The sequence below is a fragment of the Balaenoptera physalus genome, assembly GCF_965194825.1.
Source record: "Balaenoptera physalus genome assembly, chromosome: 2".
In the NCBI taxonomy this organism is placed as follows: domain Eukaryota; kingdom Metazoa; phylum Chordata; class Mammalia; order Artiodactyla; family Balaenopteridae; genus Balaenoptera; species Balaenoptera physalus.
In genome coordinates, this window is record NC_138883.1 from 145874694 (window position 1) to 145896069 (window position 21376).

General features: G+C 44.5%; 1 protein-coding gene across 1 annotated transcript in view; it reads left to right on the forward strand.

Annotated features, from left to right (window-relative positions):
- The window catches only part of TMC3 (transmembrane channel like 3), a 53799-nt gene that overhangs the window by 23136 nt on the left and 9287 nt on the right, over positions 1-21376 (forward strand). The window contains exons 9-19 of the mRNA XM_082448919.1: positions 660-703; positions 4504-4651; positions 6026-6135; positions 8884-8962; positions 13179-13424; positions 14265-14393; positions 14689-14756; positions 16557-16685; positions 18678-18788; positions 20134-20259; positions 20886-20975. Of these exons, the coding sequence (XP_082305045.1) occupies positions 660-703; positions 4504-4651; positions 6026-6135; positions 8884-8962; positions 13179-13424; positions 14265-14393; positions 14689-14756; positions 16557-16685; positions 18678-18788; positions 20134-20259; positions 20886-20975 (1280 nt within the window). The remainder of the gene's footprint in view (positions 1-659; positions 704-4503; positions 4652-6025; positions 6136-8883; positions 8963-13178; positions 13425-14264; positions 14394-14688; positions 14757-16556; positions 16686-18677; positions 18789-20133; positions 20260-20885; positions 20976-21376) is intronic.

Consider the following 21376-nt stretch of genomic DNA (forward strand, 5'->3'; position numbering starts at 1 on the left):
ATCACAGCCTTCACAGCGCGAGCCGCTGGCCCTCTGCTGGGAGAGTCAGCGTGGTCTCCTTCCCACGGCGCTCACAGACCAGGGCAGCCACAGTCTCCACCGAGACGTGACGTAATGCGCCTCCAACACGCACCAAACAATCTGATGGTGTACTGGAGAAAAATATGGGAACTTCTCTTTTTTTTTAAAATTTCATCCTTCTAAAATTTCAGTGTGTGTATCTTTGTTCATTTGCATAATGGATTAATACCGTGTTGCGTGTACATAACTTGTAAATGAATAAATACATATATGTGAGGGATATAAGCTTTTAGTGTTACCTTAGAAGATAATGCAGTCAAAGGCATTCGGAGACCTGGATCTACTGAACAACACGGACAGTTAAAGGGTACCCCCTTTTGAGAAAAAATTATTTAGATCATTTCAGGGACCTAAATAATTTACTCCTACCCCTCTTCTTCCCATTCCCCAATTTGCTTTTTTGTCTATTTATTATCATATAAAGCACTGATATCAATAGAATCTTATTGGATGAAGTCTAGACATTGAAGTTATGATTAAAAATACTGGATAAGTCATTTCTTTCATAAACTATTTCTACATATTTATGATTAACGATGATGCTAAGCTTTTGATACCACATGTGTCTTTCTTTAAAGGAGGCTATACTGGAAGAACAGGAGAAGAAGAAGAACAAAAACCTGTATGTATGAACACTCCCCATCCTGAATTCATTGATAAGCTGTTTTAATTTAGTAGAAAAATCACCAGACTATATCTCATTTTCACACCTTTTCAGGCAGTTCTTCTCCTTAAAATCTGTCCTCTGGTAATGTGGAATGTGGGAACCCCATAATTTTTCAATAGCAGTATTTCAGAGTTGTTCCTCCTTCCATGGATCTGGTAGTAGGGTGAGAGGTCTGAGGCTGACCAGCTTCCTATTCTTTTACTTAGATAATGAAAGATATGTTTAGCACCAATTTCTAGTTTGTTAAACTAAGCAAAGACTAATTTTATTTAGCAACAGATCTCTGAAGTCCTAGGACACAAATAGTATCCAATGCTTGTTGACAAAACTTCTAAGGTGACTTCTCGGGTTTGGAGTTCTTCTCAAGGTTGTGAGGGCTTCCTTGGTGAAGGTGAGGCCCTTCGGCCACAGAATGGACGACACAGAAAGGCAATGACCCTGTCCTCTTGGGCCAGACATGCCTGCTCATCCAATATCCTCACTGGTTCCTTTTTTTAATTAATTTTTATTGGAGTATAGTTGCTTTACAATGTTGCATTAGTTTCTGCTGTAGAGCAAAGTGAATCAGTTATATGTATACATATATCCCCTCTTTTTTATATTTCCTTCCCATTTAGATCACCACAGAGCATTAAGTAGAGTTCCATGTGCTATATAGCAGGTTCTCATTAGCTATCTATTTTATATACATATAAGTCAATCCCAATCTCCCAATTCATCCTACCCTCCCTGCCCCCTTGGTAACCATAAGTTTGTTCTCTACATCTGTGACTCTATTTCTGCTTTGCAAATAAGTTCATCTCGACCATTTTTCTAGATTCTACATATAAGTGATATTATACGGTATTTGTTTTTCTCTTTCTGACTTACTTCACTCTGTATGACAGTCTCTAGGTCCATCCTCACTGGTTCTTTAAGCTCCACGATTAGTTCCTACAATGCAGAAAGCCTGTCCTGGGGAGTGCTGGAGACCTGGGGGGTGGAGGAAACACCCAGCCCCTGAGAGGAAGCAGGGTGTCGTGGTGGGAAGGACTCTCCATAGGGTGTCAGAAGATGGATTCTAGCCCTCTCTTTGTCATTAACTTCTATGACCCCGAAACTCCCTTGACTTTTCCGGGCCTCCACTTCCTCACTTATGAAGTGAAAGGATGGGACTCCATCCGTGCTTCTCAGAGGAAAGAGAGAACCCACCCACATCAGAATCACCCGCGGGCACTGCACACGCAGACCCCTTTGGCGCCCACCCTGATTGACTGAATTCACGTCTCTGGGAGTGAGAGCCAAGGCTCTACATTCTTAGCAGGTCTCGCAAAGCAAAACTCACAGGTGGTTTTTATGTTGCCTCAAATTTGGAAGCTCCTGCCGTCCTAAATGCATTCCAGTTAAAAAAAACGTCTCATTCAATGATTCATTATTACAAGCAAACAAATCAACAAGAAACCAAATTCTCATCTCTCTTCCACACACAAATCCTGAGTCCTCCTGATTCTGTCAAAACTTGAGGAAAATAGATGTGTAAGAGGTATTCTGGGATATCCAGGATATTATAACAGGAGGTGGAAGGAAGAGGGTGGAGACAGGGGAAAACTAGCATGTGACAGCCTACTTCCCCTGCAAGCCCATCATGGGCATTTTCTGGTGTAATTGCCACAAGGACCAACAGGGCTGGAGGCAGGGAGGGGGGACCAGAAATGCAGGACCTGCCTCAGGAACCACGTGGGTAGCATGACCCTACAAATGATGACAGCGTGATCTGGGGACAGGAGGAAGTGAAGAAGCACTAAGGTGGTGTTAATGGACCTCACTCTCAAGTCTTCCATCTCTGGTGCTCTATGACGCCTTATCTAAAGCTCTCCTCTGCCAGAAGACAAGGTGACACTTACCATTGCATTTGGGAGTGAGTTTCCTCTTTGCACAGAGGAAAGGCTAAGATGCATGCAGAAGGAGATGTTGTGACCTGCCCAAGGTCACCCAGAGGGTGGGGAGGGGGTGGTACAGCCCTCGCGTGCCCCTCCAAATCCTCCTGGCCACACCTCTTTCTCCAGCCCTTGACACCAGGCAGGCTGTGCAGGCTGCCACCGGCTGCACACATGCCCCTCAGAGCCTCCACTGGTACCCATTGCTCGCTGCCCAGGGCTCCTCTGAGGCTGCAGTGTGGGGCACCCACAAGGTCCCATCCACATGCGTGCATGCAACCAAAAGACTGGGTGCAACGCTGGGAGTCAGTGCTCTGGAGTGGCCCTTGACCGCCAGGGAACAGGAGCTGATGATAAACGCTTCTCATTTTCACCCCAGCCGGGCATTTCTGAGATGCCATTTCACGGGCCCCTCAGAAGGCCCTGCAGTTGCCTCCAGCTGTGGCCGGCTCCACTCACACCTCGTACCGCCTGCCCGTCTCTCTGGTCTGACTCCCCAGAACTCCACGCACACTTCCTGGCATCACTTCCCAGAAAAACTCCTCGCAAGCACACCTTTGCCTGCGGTTCTGCTTTCAGGGAAAACGGACTGAGACTGACCCCAAAGTCGGAAGCAGATGCCTTAAAGATAAGCCAATTGGAGTCAGTGAGTCTTCCTCCAGGAAGAGTGGGTTTTTTTCAGTTAAAACTGGAAACTTACTGTAAATGCAGTAAGTCCCCTACCTACGAACGAGTTCTGTCCCGAGAGCACGTTCGTAAGTCCAATTTGTTCGTAAGTCCAACAAAGTTAGCCTAGGTACCCAACTAACACAATCAGCTCTATAGTACTGTACTGGAATAGGTTTATAATACTTTTCACACAGATAATACATAAAAAACACAAAAAACGAAACTTTTTGATTCTTACAGTACAGTACCTTGAAAAGTACAGTAGTACAGTACAACAGCTGGCACCCAGGAGCTGGCATCGAGTGAACAGGCAAGAAGAGTTACTGACTGGAGGAGGGAGAGGAGGTGGGAGATGGTAGAGCTGAAGGATCGTCAGCAATAGGAGACGGAGGGCGAGTTGCAGTGTCATTCACGCCTGACGTTGCTGGTATAGGTTCCTTGCTGGAACCAGATGCATGTTCGCATATTTGAAAGTTTTCAACTTGAAGGTTCACATGTAGGGGACTTACTGTAGTAGCATCACGGTTGATTGTAAGAGACCTTCGGGAAGTGAGACCTGGCGAGGAAAGAGGAGCCTGTGTCCCAGCCCCTTTCTTTATTTCTTCCTCCAGCAAATATTTATGAAGTGCTTCTATGTACTGGGCCTGTTCTAAGAGCTGAGAATACAGCCGTGAAGAAGACTTTAACAATTGAGCACTTGCTTTCTAGAGGGAACAGACAGATAACAAATTCCAAGTAAATACGTGGTGTAATATCGAAATCATGGTGTGAAATGAGAGGCAGGATCGTTACCTCCCCTCCTTTCTTCCTCTCCCCCTCCCTCTCCTGAACACCCGTACTTGAGCTCCTATAACTGAAATGTGCATATGCCACAGGACTCCAATTTTAAGTGGCAAAGCAAAGACTGAAGCCCAAATACTCAGACTCCAGAACGTGTGTGTGTGTGTGTGTGTTTAAAACCCCACTGATGCTAGTGGCTTAGATTTATAACTCACTGTTGATCTCTTAGGAAATGAGGGATTCTGGGGGTGGGGGAAGAACACTGATTCTTCAGGGCAGAGAATCCACTTGGCAGTAAATGTCTTCCCATCCTTCACTGGCCTTTTCTGTGCATCAGGGTGCCCTGTGCAGAGCCCGGTGTATCGTCCTCATACCTGCCTCTCCCCGCAGGGCAGTGACCATCTGCCTGAGGGTCGTCGCCAACATCTTGGTGCTTCTCTCGCTGGCTGGGAGCATCTATCTCATCTACTTCGTGGTGGATCGGTCCCAGAAGCTGGCACAGTCCAAGAAGGAGCTGACGCTCTGGGAAAAGAACGAGGTACCCACACAACAGGAGCTGCCCCTCTGTTTCCTGGGTGTTTCTTAAGTGGGTTCCCTGGAAACATCTCCACGGAAAAATTGTAGTCCTCTTCTTCTAGAGCACGGACTGCAAGAGCTTGGAGCAAGAGTGGCAACAGCCAGGCTTGGCTAAATGATTTCACTGGTCTTAATGAGGAAGATTTTGATTCAAAAACACCTTCAGGCATTTGCACAGTCTTTACCTTTGAGTTTTGCTGCTGACTCTGCTTTGCTTTTCTGGCTTCGTGTTTCTTTATATACACGTTTCCAGAAACTGACCTCACCTAGACTTGCATTAGCAACTGCACTGTCTTTCATTGCATGTGTCAAAGTTGACCATGTGGGGGTTATTGAACATTTAAGTGGTTTCCATATTTCTAAATCACAAATAATGCTTCACAAACAGCCCCACACCAATGGCTTATTTTTTTAAAAAGCTCTTTCCCCTCCATTTATGGGAATATTCCCATGAATAGAAAATTACCAAGAGGAAGGTTATAAACAATTTTATAATTCTTAATATTTATTGCAAGACTCTTGTCCTGAACACTTGGCTCAATTTACCTGTAAAGATTTGAGTGGTAGAAATAGCACAAATGCTACCTCTCAGACCACTTGTATGAAAATGATTATCATCCTTGGGATTTAAAAAACAAAGTGTGCAGGCAAGATGATACTTATCAATTTATCCTGAATGTACAATAATTTTTCAAAATCTGAGACTGCATTAGGTAATCTCTTCCCATACCTCTTTGTGTTTTACGTCAATTAAGTGGGTTATATATTGATAAATATGGGCTTGTGTGTAGATAGATATTTTAAAGATAAATTCAGAAATTATTTCTTCCTTTAGCTCACACCTCTTGTGTACCAGCCAAGCCTCCTTTTTCATTTGCAGAGAAAGTACATAAGTACAGAGAAACAAGAGCCAGGCATAATTCTCTAGATAATTAATCTTCCATGTGCAGAAAGAATATTAAATTACCTCTCAGCCTTCCCTTTTCTATTCTTAACAGTTACAGTTATTTCCTTCTTCTATCCAAGGTAAGGGAAGTAGAAATAGAATGAGATGGTAATTGGAGAAGGTGGCAGAAACACCAGTAAATCCCAAAAGGCATGTACAAGTGTCTTCAGATTAAGGAGTGTTCCTAGAAGGAATAAACCCATGGCAAAGTGGCCTTTTGAAAACAGCTAATTAGCCAAGATTTGGGGGAGGTTTTCCATGTAAGAACTGCATGACCCTCTGAATGCCCCCCTCCCCGACCAAACATTAGGCTACAGACCAACTATGAGGTGAGGGAGGCTGGGATGCGGGGCCCCGAGGAGCTCAGTGGGGCACACCCTCTCTTGGTAGGTGAGCGTGGTGGTCTCCCTCGTCACCATGTTGGCACCATCAGCCTTTGACCTCATCGCCGCCTTGGAGATGTACCACCCACGGACCACACTGCGCTTCCAGCTGGCAAGGTACCGCCACCCCGCTGGGAAATGGTTTGTTGTGGGTTACCCGTCAGGCCACCCACTGTGGGGACTCCGTCCCTCGGGAGCCAGGGCTTGCTTCGTTCCCCCCAAAACTTAGCACAGGACTTCCGCTATGGCTGCATCTCAAGAAAAGCAGGATACCACAGGAGAGAATGGTGGGAAGAAGGGGGAAGAGGAAGCAGGGAGAGAGGAGGGGGCTGGAGAGGATGGACCAGGAGTACAGGACAGAAGAAACGGGTGAAAAGGTGGTGATGAGAACAAGAGGAGGAAGAGGAGGTGGGAGAGAGGGAGGGGGAGGACGAGGAGAAGAGGGGAGAGCAGGCAGGAAAAGCAGATACTAGAGAAAGAGGACCAAGAAGATGATGGAAAGTGTGCCCTGTATTGCTCACGTTGGGTCCCTCAGTGGACTGGCCGTGAGAGGCGAGAGACCCATGCTGTCTTTCCAGCCGTGAGATGAACATCATGCTTTGCTAATAATCCCCCAAAGCGTAGGCTCAAAGCGGTTCTTGTGAGTAAGTCAGGGAGCATCGAGCGCATCGGGACTGTGCTGGGATGGTCAGTGGGTGTGAATACAGGTGGTCAATGCAGACGTGAGCACAGCAGGCGGGGAGTAGGGGCGGGGGACGGGGAGGGGGAGGTCAGGGGGGGCCAGCCCCCTGAAACCACACTTCTTCTCTAGCTCTGGCAACATCACTGTCTTCCCGAAAAATCCCCGTCTCTGTTAGGGTGACTGTCGCAGAGGGTGGCACTGCCCAAGCCCCGCTGATTCACCTCCCATCCCTCCCGGGTCTACAGCGTTTGCATTGTGCTTTCTCTTGTAATGCTTGATCACATGCCACAGAACAAATTGCCCACAGATCACTTTGGGGAGAATGGCTGTCATTCAGGAGTCGGCAAATGTTTTCCGTAAAGGACCAAATAGTAAATATTTTTGGTTGTGCGGGTCACACGGTCTCTGTGGCTCAACTCTGAGGTTGCAGCACGAAAGCAGCCACAGACAATACCTCATCCAAAGGGTGTGGCCGAGTTCCTTGCAACTTTATTACAAAAATAGAAGAGGGTAGGGTTTGGCTAAAAGGCTGTAGTTTGCCACGATCTTGAAGTCCAACTGTCATTACAGAGATAGAAAAACGTCACTCGAAAGATCAAGGGGTGTGTGGAAGCCCCTCACCCAGGGTAGCTCTGGAAGAGACTCCCAGCCCCCCAGGCTTGAACCCTGGTCTCTGTGCTCTGCTGGGCACCTCCTCTGTTGACCTAGGAGAGAGAAGTGCCGTCCTCAGCAACTCCCTCACGGCAGGCATTGGGGAGGATCGTTTCTATGATTGCATTTGGTCTAACAGCAGTCCTATTATACAGATTGGCCTCGTTATTCTCGTTCAAAACTAGAGAAACAGAGGCTTCAAGAGACTTGCCTCTGATGAATTCCGGCTAATTCTAGAAATAAGAGTAGGATATATTACTTTAGTTCCACTAACTCACCAGCAGACGAAGTTACCTTTTATTCAGGGCACAGTGAGAACCAGAGCCATGCGATACGAACACGGCAGAAGGTTAAATTCTCTCGGTCCTTCCTTCAGCCAACAAGTGCCAAGTTGACTCTGAGGGTCCTGCCCTGTGTTAGGTGAAGACAGAGATAGAAAGGGGAGCTGAAGGGAATCCCTCCACAGTGCACAGGGAAAGCCAAGATGAGTCAGAATGATGCCCCCGGAGGTGTCCTAGCCCCTGTTTCCCTGCTCACTCCTCCACACTGGTGGCCACAGGTGGTAAACTCTACACCTGAGGAGATGAAGGCCTGTGGGGATGGGCGACGCAAAGTTCCTATCTGGAGTCTTTTCCTCATGTTAAATCTGCTTTCTCTTTTTCACCAGCTGGCACTGGCTTCATGATTCCCCAAGTGCCAACCACTGTCCTATGAGAGATTTGTAAACCTGCCATTTTCCTTTCTCATCTCATTTTCCCAGACATGTTTCTGTTAAGACCCAAGGCTGCAGCCTGGGAAACTCCACGACGTGTTTCCCAAAACCTTCCAACTCCGGGGAAACGGGCATCAAGTCTTGGATCACTGGCTGATAGAGGCTGCTGTGGGCAGGTGCCATCTGCTCACGGCTGCCCACCTGTGAGCAGGTGTAGATGTGCCCACAGCCCCTCACTGCTTCAGCCCGTCTGACAGGTTCAGCCTGTATTTCGGAACCAGACCACTGAGATCCTGAAATCTCATCCTGCCTCTTTTTAACTGTGTGAACCCAAGCAGGTGACTTAAGCCCTCCCCATGTTCAATACCCTTGTCCCTTAAGTGGGGGTTATAATAATATGGACCTCAGAGAGCTGTGAGACTCAAATGAGATAATGCCTGGAAAATCACTTTATAAACCAGAAGGCATGACACAGGACACGTATAATTCACACTACACTTCAGAGCCCCGCTTCCTAAGCTCACACACTGTCTGCTGTACCAGTGGTTCTGAAATACTGATCCAGAGATCGGCTATAGTGGAATCACCTGGTAAGGCGATAAAAGGATTCCCAGACCCCATCCAGACCTCTAGAAACAGTGTAGATTCTGGAATTCTGTTTTTTTTTTTTTTTTAATGCCCACAGTCTGATTCTGAAGGAAACCAAGTGTGGCAACCAACAACTGTCTTAGCCAAAACATGGTGGTCACTCCCCAATCGTGGTCAGTCTAGGAGCATGGAGTGGTGGTCGGGTCATTCAAGGTGGGCTTGTGGCTTTCAGGGTCCTTGTGCTGTACCTGGGAAACCTCTACAGTCTGATCATCGCCCTCCTGGACAAAGTTAACAGCATGAGCACTGAGGTGAGTGCTCCGTCCTGGGGACGTGCCCAGCCAACCACTGCCCCCCACACACATACACACACGCACATACACACATTTATAGGCATACACACATACACACACACATATACACAAACACACATACACATATATACATACACACATACACACACATACACACACACACGCACATACACACATATATAGGCATACACACATACACACACACATACACAAACACACGCACATACACACATATATAGGCATACACACATACACACACGCACATACACAAACACACGCACATACACACATATATAGGCATACACACATACACACACACATATACACAAACACAGGCACATACACACATATATAGGCATACACACATACACACACACATACACAAACACACGCACATACACACATTTATAGGCATACACACATACACACACATATACACAAACACACATACACATATATACATACACACATACACACACATACACACACACACGCACATACACACATATATAGGCATACACACATACACACACACATACACAAACACACGCACATACACACATATATAGGCATACACACATACACACACGCACATACACAAACACACGCACATACACACATATATAGGCATACACACATACACACACACATATACACAAACACAGGCACATACACACATATATAGGCATACACACATACACACACACATATACACAAACACAGGCACATACACACATATATAGGCATACACACATACACACACACATATACGCAAACACATGCACATACACACATATATAGGCATATGCACATACACACTTATATACACATACACACGTATATACATATATACACATACACACACATACACACATATATAGGCATATACACATACACACATATATACATATATACACATACACACATACACACACATATATACATACACACATACACACACATACACAAACACACGCACATACACACATATATAGGCATACACACATACACACATACACACACATACACAAACACACACACATACACACATATATACACACATACACATACATATACACATGCACACACATACACACAAACACATACACACATATATAGGCATATACACATACACACATATATACATATATACACATACACACATACACACACATATATACATACAGACATACACACACATACACACATATATAGGCATATACACATACACACATATATACATATATACACATACACACATACACACACATATATACATACACACATACACACACATACACAAACACACGCACATACACACATATATAGGCATACACACATACACACATATATACACATACACAAACACACACACATACACACATATATACACACATACACATACATATACACATGCACACACATACACACAAACACATACACACATATATACACATACATATTGAATACATACACACATACATACACATACACACATATATATACATACACCCATATACACAAATACACACATATACACACACATACACACACACATACACATGCACACACACATACACATATATACATATACACATACATATTGAATACATACACACATACACATATAAACACACATACACATACACACGCATATACACACATACACACATATAGACATACACACATACACACATATATACACATGCACACACACATACACACATATAAACACACACATACACACGCATATACACACATACACACATATAGACATACACACACATACACACATATAAACACACATACACACGCATATACACACATACACACATATAGACATACACACACATACACACATATAAACACACATACACACGCATATACACACATACACACATATAGACATACACACACATACACACATATAGACATACACACACATACACACATATAAACACACACATACACACGCATATACACACATACACACATATAGACATACACACACATACACACATATAAACACACACATACACACGCATATACACACATACACACATATAGACATACACACACATACACACATATAAACACACATACACACGCATATACACACATACACACATATAGACATACACACACATACACACATATAAACACACATACACACGCATATACACACATACACACATATAGACATACACACACATACACACATATAAACACACATACACACGCATATACACACATACACACATATAGACATACACACACATACACACATATAGACATACACACACATACACACATATAAACACACACATACACACGCATATACACACATACACACATATAGACATACACACACATACACACATATAAACACACACATACACACGCATATACACACATACACACATATAGACATACACACACATACACACATATAAACACACATACACACGCATATACACACATACACACATATAGACATACACACACATACACACATATAAACACACATACACACGCATATACACACATACACACATATAGACATACACACACATACACACATATAGACATACACACACATACACACATATAAACACACACATACACACGCATATACACACATACACACATATAGACATACACACACATACACACATATAAACACACACATACACACGCATATACACACATACACACATATAGACATACACACACATACACACATATAAACACACATACACACGCATATACACACATACACACATATAGACATACACACACATACACACATATAAACACACATACACACGCATATACACACATACACACATATAGACATACACACACATACACACATATAGACATACACACACATACACACATATAAACACACACATACACACGCATATACACACATACACACATATAGACATGCACACACATACACACGTATATACACACACATACACACGCATATACACACATACACACATATAGACATACACACACATACACACATATAAACACACACATACACACGCATATACACACATACACACATATAGACATACACACACATACACACATATAAACACACACATACACACGCATATACACACATACACACATATAGACATACACACACATACACACGCATATACACACATACACACATATAGACATACACACACATACACACGCATATACACATGCACACACACAGATACAGAGTCATCCTCAGTGTTGTCAGTATCACTGCTTGTATTTGCACTCTGTTCATCATGTTCAAAAATCAGTTCATTTGTGGTCTTCTCAACAAAGGATAGGAAATTTGGTCTCATTTCCAAGATAAAGAAACTGAGGCCAGAATTTATGGCTAGTCAGTGACAGTGCTGGAATGAGAACCTGGGTCTCTTGACTCTCTTTCCTGGAATTCCATCAGGAAAGTTTATCAACAGCTATTGTAAATGATTCCAGGAGAATGGCAGACCATGGGACTAATTTTCACTTAGAAAATCAGGAGAAAGTAAATATCTTATGGAGAGCAGTTCAGAGCAGGCCCCACCATCCCAGCCTAGGGTAGTTTTGGAGGTCATTTGAAACCTGCCCCACCTGTGAGGTTATCCCAAAATGGTAGGGGAAGAGGAGGCAGGGAGTAGGAGGTTTCTTTAGGGTTGTTTGCCCAAGCCATACCTTCCTGGCATCAAATCCTGCTGCTTACAAGACAGAAGAGGCCACAGGGAGAAATGGTTCTGCATCAGGGCTTTGATGTTGCAGAGACTGGGTTCTTACCTGCCACTTACTAGCAACATGACCTCGAGCATTTGACTTCAACTAGCTGAGCTTCAGTCCCTTCATCTGTAACATGGAATAATCATTCTTACCTGACACTCTTGTGAGAATGAGAAATATAACATGCTGTAACCTAGGACAGGCTCTGACACTTTACCAGGGACCAATCAATGCTATTCATTACAACTCTATATGTTCATTACTGGACCAACTCTAGTCAAGTGGCTATCAACCAAGCTAGAGATAGTGAGAGAGAGAGACAGAGAGTTGGAGACAGAGAGAAACAGAGATAAAGAAAGAGAGATTATTCCCAAGCAATGCAGTGATATCCTTGGTGTTCATGATAGATTCTTATTTACACATAACTGGACAACCTTTTCTTCTTCCTTCCCTCTCTCCACAGGAAACTGCTCCCCCAAATAGCACAAGTCATTGGATAGATTCTACCATCTTCTTTGTCACCAGGGCAGCCCCTGGAGAAGAGAAGTGGTCCACGCCTGGGCCTGGGATAGGGCTCAGGAGAAACAGCACTTGGGCCCTGGAACAAGCCAGTGTTCTGACTTACACCTCGCCTCTCTCAGAGGCCAACAAGACCACTGTTTCCACCCAGAGTCCGCAAGGCCAATGCTGGGAGACATACGTTGGACAGGTGGCTCCCTCGTTCCCTTATAAAGCCCTTCCATGTCCATTTCATCACTTAATTCTAGCGACTCTCTGAAGTGTCATTATCTATTTTATAGAAAAGGAAAATAAAGTTCAGTGGGGATTAGGATTTTCCATGTCTCAAAATGAATAATCATAATCAGTGTAAAGACTCAGGCAGTATTAACGATATGCTTGGCCCTGTTCTAAGTGCTTAGTCTAGAATCTTATTATCATCCTTAGAAGCAGAGATAAGGAAACTGAAGCACAAGAGTTTAAGTAACTTGCCCCAAAACACAGATAGTAAAAGCAGGATGAAGAGGACTTCCCTGGTGGTCCAGTTGTTAAGACTTAGCCTTCCAATTCAGGGGATGAGGGTTCGAGCCCCGTTCGGGGAGCTAAGATCCCACATGCCTCGTGCCAAAAAACCAAAATATAAAACAGAAGCAATATTGTAACAAATTCAATAAGACTTTAAAAATGATCCACATCAAAAAAAAAAAAAGCAGAATGAAGCCCTAAACCCAGGCATCTGCTCCAAACTCTGTGCTCTGAACCCCTCTGCCTTTCACCTTCACTATATCCCATGATAACACCTCAAGTAGTCTCCTGTGGCTCAGAACCATAGACTTTTCCCCTGGCTTTGTGTAAAGCTGGCCTCAGATATCAAAATTCAAATTAACAAGTATTTGTTGAGCAGCCATTATGTGCCAAAAGTGAAGTCGCCATTGGAGGGGGCCCAGTGGCTCAAGCCGTGGGAATGAAGAGAGAAGGGAGGGCCCCAAGGAAGAGGTGGACCATGGGAAGGGCAGGGCGTGGTGGCATCCAAGGACACCTTGTGTTGCAGGAGATGCTGAAGCTGTCCATCATTGACATGCTCTTCACCGTGGCCAGCATTCTGCTCATAGACTTCTTCCGAGGACTTTTCGTTCGGTACTTAAGTGACTACTGGTGTTGGGACCTGGAGAGCAAGTTTGTAAGTAAGATGCCGTGTCCATTGGGGAAGTTCGTATGGCCAGATCCGTCCTTTTCTGATGGCCAGGCTGGGAAACTGACATGGCTGAGAGAAAATACGTGAGGGAAGAGGGAAAGGCTGTACAAAGCTTGAGTTTCCATTTCTTTCTTACATGTACCATTTGCTGGGATGGCCTCACAGACCATGATCTCTACGTATCTAGGCGAGCAAAGAATTCTGTGTATTTGACTATAATGAAGCGGTTTATGCAAAGAAATTTGGAACGTTTTTTAATGAAGGTCGTTTTCTCTTGTAGCCTGAATACGGGGAATTCAAAATAGCAGAGAACGTGTTACATTTAGTCTACAACCAAGGAATGATTTGGTACGTAGCAAAGTTTCTTCCTGCTGTGCTTACATCTAATCTGGGCTAAGATTTTAATTGACCGAGTCTGGATGGGACATGACCATAATAAACACAGTCCTAAGAGTCAAGAAAGGACATAAACAGTTTCTAATTGAACTATTTCACATAGGTAGTAATTTCAGTGATGGTTTTCTAAGCATTTTGCAGAAAGGAATGAGGAAGGAAATAGTCCATTTTTAGGCCACTATCGGTCACTGAAAAACAAACGAAACTGCACAAGAACCAGTCGAATAAGCTGCTGGGGAAGATTGCGGGGAGGCTAGGAGGAGAGGCTGCTGACCCCCGAGGAGGACCTCCATCAGTGGCTGTGTCACAGCTGGGGAGCCTGCCTTCAGCTACCCACTCTCCTTCCGTACTCTCACGTGGACATTGAGCCCAGGTGCAAGACCATCCCCCAGACAGATAGACCCATCTTAGGGGAAGTCTGCTCACCCAGGGCAACTCCCAGCCAAGGCAATCATGTTCCTAAAGATACTAAGGGCTGAAAGGGATCATCTGATCGACATGGACGTGTGTGTCCATGGGGACACGGCGGAGCGCTCCCTAACCATCCCTCCATCTCTGGCTTTCCCTGCTGGACCACAAAAAGTGCTATTTGTTAAAATACAAGCAAATGACGAAAAAGAAGAAGAACCTGGGTGTCCCATACCTTCAGAAGACAAAGTCTCTCTTCATAATCATTCAGTAAAATGCAGGAGGAATGGAATATAAAGTAATATCGCTTGACTCAAATTCTGTATTCTTAGAGCCCACTTATTTTGAAAAATATTTTCACAAATACAGTACTAAAAATAATACAGAACATTTACTTAACGTTTGCCAGAATGTCAGGCACGTTTTTACCTGTAATAACTGGTTTAATCCTTATAGAAACCCTGTGAGGTAATTAGTATTATTTTCTCCATTTTAAATATGAGGAAACTGAGGAAAAGAGAAGCTAAGTGTCTTGCCTGATGTGAGAAACCAGAAGTTTTTTTGAAAAAGAGTTTTACTTATTAAACCTCTCTTTGTATCTATTTTCCTGCTGCTAAATCCAAACTTCACAGGTATTGTATTGAATGAACATCCAGTATAAGCAGATTTAGCCTTAAAGTCAGAAGATCTGGGTTTCATTCCATATTTGGCACTTATTTGCAGGGTAGATATACCTCTGTTTTCCTGGGATGCTATCCCACATCTGTCACTCTCAAAGGTCTCTCAGTTTGGATGATATAGGGTCACCCTTTTATTAGTCTCTGAGCAAATCACCTACTTTTCCCAGACCCACCTTTCATGTCTAAAAGCTTTGGATTTTTACCCCTCCTTTTATGGTTGCAGAAGGTTAAATGGGCCAAAATGTGTGAAGATGTTTAGCACAAGGTCCAACAAAAGTAGCTCTTCTCCACATAATGTTGATCAAATTGGAAAGTCAGTAATTTATTAACCTAGCCCCACCAGCCCCATAGACAGGCAAAATCTAGAGCTTGCCCGAAACCGCAGTTATCTATTTGCCTCTTGACCGGAAGAGGGCCTTTCCTTTGCTAAGTGTGAAAAGGCAGGAGACGCTTAGCATCCTTGTGCCAAGGGGATATTTTAAAACAGACTCCCTGCTCATCTGCAGAAGTGACTTGTCTTATCTCCAGCAGATGGAAAGGTTGGGGTCTCAGATCTCCAGGGGCTTCTTCAGTTCTTTAAGCACAGAGTATAAATCTCAAGCTCTCAGAACAAAGATAGACCAGAGGAGAACAGACGCTAACTGGCCTCCCATTGTGGTTTCAGGATGGGGGCCTTCTTCTCGCCATGTCTCCCTGCCTTCAATGTCCTCAAACTCATCGGGCTCATGTACCTGCGCAGCTGGGCCGTGCTGACCTGCAACGTGCCCCACCAGCAAGTCTTCAGAGCCTCCAGGTCAGTGAGCGTCAAGTCCGCTTCGCAGAGAGAACTCACATCACCCACACTCGCCTTAGCCAGAGTGACCTCCAGCAAGGGGGTCTCCCCAACTCCCTGCCTGTCAAAATCTTGTCCGCCCTCCAGTTGCCTTTCCTCCCTGAAGCCGTTGCCAATACCCCACCCTTCAAATGAATCGTGACTCTTCTTAAGCTCATGCCACATCTTTTACAACTTTTTACTGAAGTTTAATAATCATCCAGAAAGGGCACACATCACAAATATCCATCTTGATGAATATTCATAAACTGAACACAACTCTGTAACCAGCCCCCAGATGGAGAAACAGAGCAAGAACAACGCCCAGAAGCCCCCTTGTACTCGATTCCAGTCACTACCAGCTTCTAACAGCGTAATTCGTTCCCCCTGCCGCACTGTTTTTTACTTGATGTAAATAGAATCACACTCAGTATGACCTCTTTTATTCCTGTCTTCTTCTCAATATTGTGCTTGTGAGAATCACCTCATTGAGGACACACCCCCCAATTTCTTTATCCATCCTCCTGTGGTTAGCTATAATGAATAACACTGCCTTGAACATTCTCACGCATGTCCTTGGTTGGGTACATACCTAGGACTGCGCTTGCTTGCTCACAGGCCACGCACGTGTTCTCCTCTAGTAGAGAGCGCCAACTATTTTGCCAAAGCAGAGGCGCCCTTTCCTCTCGCACCAGCATCATGTGAGAGTTCCAGTTGTCCCACAACCTTGTCAACACTTGTTCTTCTCTGTATTTTTCACTTTAGCCATTTTGGTGAATTCATATCACATTTTGAACACCTTGATTAGAACTCATTTATTTTATTTTGACATAATAGGTATCAATGTGGGTGTGTATCAGTGTCTTTCAAACTTTTTGACAATAACCAGCATGACAGTGTATGTATCTTTCACCTAGTGACCAGTGTAGATGCACATATTCATATATACGTTTTATATATAATTTATATATGAATGTGTATATTCATTGACATCTATGTATGCCTATATATAAAAATACATGCATACATATATACACACACATAAATATACATAACACAAACATACATATAAATGGATACACACATATATTTAGTATATATATATGTGTGTGTGTGTCTATACTTATATATAAAGAGAATGTGTGTATATAAATAGAGAAAGGTTTCACAAATTAACACTCACCTACTTAACCACATTGTATGTGCCCTGATATTTTCTGTTCTCTTCTAGTCCAGTCTATTTCATTAGAGAGAGAGAGAGAGCATGCTGGCTGAGAGTCTCAAGGTTAACAGACCATTCATTCTCTTTTCAGGACTATATACAGGGCCTTGCACACCAAACAGACCTGTGCTGCCCTCAGGGGAAGCCTGGGCAGCCGAGCTTTCAGACCAGCTTAGGGCCCAGGGCCCAGGGCTTACTCAGGCAGATCATTCATCCTGAGCAGCCAGGAGCAGAGCAGATAAGAGGTTGAGAGAGACATCCAAGTGAGAGAGACATCCAAGTGAGAGAGTCAAGAACCATAACAAAAGAGTCAAACCATCCTCAGACATAGGGGACAAGTTCAAGGCTGGGAACAGGACAGGGAACCACTAGGTAAGGACTCAGCTGGGTGGGGCAAAGGTGCTAAGATTTTTCCATGAATTAAGTTTACTGTGCGATGGCCACGAGGTCGCCCCTGTCTTGGTTTGAGGCGGACAGGTGCTCAGCAAGCGTTTAGTAGATGAGCAGGTTGGGCTGAGTCATCCACGAATCCCCTTTGAGCATCCATTTCTAGTTTGCTAAACTGCCTGTGATCCTACAACAGACCCTTTCCTAGGCAGTGATGGGAGGAAGATTTTTCTGTTTGCAAAGAGTCAGGGCTACGGTTTCTGTGTTGTTTTTTTTTGGTGGTGGGGGGCAGGGGGCGGTGCACATACATCATCGGCAGCTGGCCAGAGAGTGAACTCAGCGCCTGGCATTTGGTTTCTTTACAGATCCAACAACTTCTACCTGGCAATGCTCCTGTTTATGCTCTTCCTATGCATGCTGCCAACCATTTTTGCTATTGTCCGGTACAAGCCATCTCTAAATTGCGGGCCATTTAGGTGAGTTTTCTTAGTTCAGTCCACTCTGCCTGGAGCTACTGACAGCTATAGAGGAAGGACCCCTGCATTGAACTGAATTCTCCTTCTGGCCCACCAAACAGGTCAACAGCAGAGAAAAACTTCAGACTCATGTCTTTTGAATCCAAGACCATTGCCCTTTCCTTGCTAAGCAGGCTGCCCTCAAGTATGATCATCTCTGTGCTCATCTTTAAAAGATACAGCCGGGCTTCCCTGGTGGCGCAGTGGTTAAGAATCTGCCTGCCAGTGCAGGGGACACGGGTTCGAGCCCTGGTCCGGGAAGATCCCACATGCCGCGGAGCAAGTAGGCCCGTGTGCCACAACTACTGAGCCTGCGCGTCTGGAGCCTGTGCTCCACAACGGGAGAGGCCGCGACAGTAAGAGGCCCACGCACCGTGATGAAGAGTGGCCCCCGCTCTCCGCAACTGGAGAAAGCCCTCACACAGAAACTAAGACCCAACACAGCCAAAAATAAATAAATTAATTAATGAATTAATTAAAAGATACAGCCCACTCCAAATCAAAACGGGAAACGGCATTGCTCCAAGGCTAGAAGGAAATTGTACCTGGTCAATCTTTCCCTTCCAAAACTCAGAAAGCTTTTATTAAAAGATAGTCCATGTCACTTTTTTTTTTTTAATTAATTAATTTATTTATTTTTGGCTGTGTTGGGTCCTCGTTTCTGTGCGAGGGCTTTCTCTAGTTGCGGCCAGCGGGGGCCACTCCTCATCGTGGTGCGCGGGCCTCTCACCATCGCGGCCTCCCTTGTTGTGGAGCACAGGCTCCAGACACGCAGGCTCAGTAGTTGTGGCCCACGGGCCCAACCGCTCCGCAGCATGTGGGATCTTCCCAGACCAGGGCTTGAACCCGTTTGCCCTGCATTGGCAGGCAGACTCTCAACCACTGCGCCACCAGGGAAGCCCTCCATGTCACTTTTGATTCTACAGTATCTAGCTGCATCAAGACAGAAGTCCCTTGAGTTATCTTCACCTAGCATTTGCTTTAAGTCAGTTTTGATACAATGTATATATAACATTTAGAGTCTATCTTTGTCCACATTATACACACACACACACACACACACATACCCCATGTGGTTATTGACCCCATCTTCAAAGCTACATGTTAATTAAATGACTACTTCAGACGAAATCATTTCAGGAATGTTATGTATCTTTCACATTCATCAGATACTTACTTTAGCTTTGAAACTGACTTTGAGGATTGGACTCTAGCTAGCTAGCCTTTTTTCTTTTTTTTTTAATGGCTTGCAGGATCCTTCTGCCAAAAGCAATATAATCTGGAATTATGGTTTTCTTTCTCACAGCGGACAAGAGAAGATTTATGACATCGTGTCAGAAACGATCGAGAAGGATTTTCCTGCGTGGTTTGGCTCTGTGGTTGGGTACGTCAGTAGCCCTGTGTTTATCCTGCCAGCTGTGCTGCTTCTTTTGTGAGTACTTTCCTGCCTGCTGTGGGGGGACTTCTGCATGTTTGGCCAAGAAGAAAGCACTGCTTTCCAATAATTGTATAAATTCAATGAGTTCATTCAAAAGTCACTTACGGAGCCTGATGATCTGAGCAGGGACGCTGAATCACACAGGGGCCAGGGAGGTAGAGCATGACTGATTCATCAACGGCATTTCGGCGATCGCTGTGGCCATGATCATGGGGTTGAATGTGATTATCATTATCTTATTTTCCAGAAGTTTAATCTCAACATGGAATTTTACAGTGCAGCTAACTTGCGTCTGTTTTAACTTAAAGGGGAAATAACATCAAATAGTTGATCCAATACTCCTACCATGATACACTGTAAAATGCCTCTCCCATCTTCACTCCTTCCTTATTTCTGTCATCCGTGCAGAATTCCAGGTCAGTGGAGGTTGCTTTGAAAATCAGGAGAGAGAAAAGCAAAGCAGCTCCTTCCCAGCACTTGCCAGCTTGAAAACTCACTGATACATTTTGTCCTCAGAGGGTGGTTGGGGCGGTCAGTGGGTAGCCCACATCTGGCAGGGAACACAGAAGCCCGACAAGGGGGATGAAGTACACTTACCGCCCTGTGCTGTTCTGCCCTAGCATGCTCATCTATTACCTTCAGAGCATCGCAAGATCCTTAAAGCTCAGCAACCACCAGCTCAGAATGCAGATCCAAAATGCAAGTATTACGTAACCTTTGCTATCGTGAATGTGCATCAACCATCTGACTGATTTCCCTGGCCAGGGAATACCAGTGAGGTCACATTTTCAAATTACTAGGACTCTTGGCCACCTGCTAGAGTGCAAGACCACCCCTCCCCGGCCAGGATCTCCCAGGGCTGTTTCTAAGAATACCCAGGCCCTCAACTGCCAGAATGAGCCTCCTCTCCTAGAGGCCTTGCTCATGCCCTCAGTGCTTCAGCTCCACTCCTGTGGCCACACCAAGCTTGCAATGTACTGGGCTCTTCTGCTGGCTGCACTGACTGGGCGGGAAGAAAGGGTCCCTCCCTAATCCCACGTCGAGTTGGACATCTGAGCCCAAAGACACTGTTTGGACCCAAAGACCCACCTTTTTCATATCTTTTAAATTC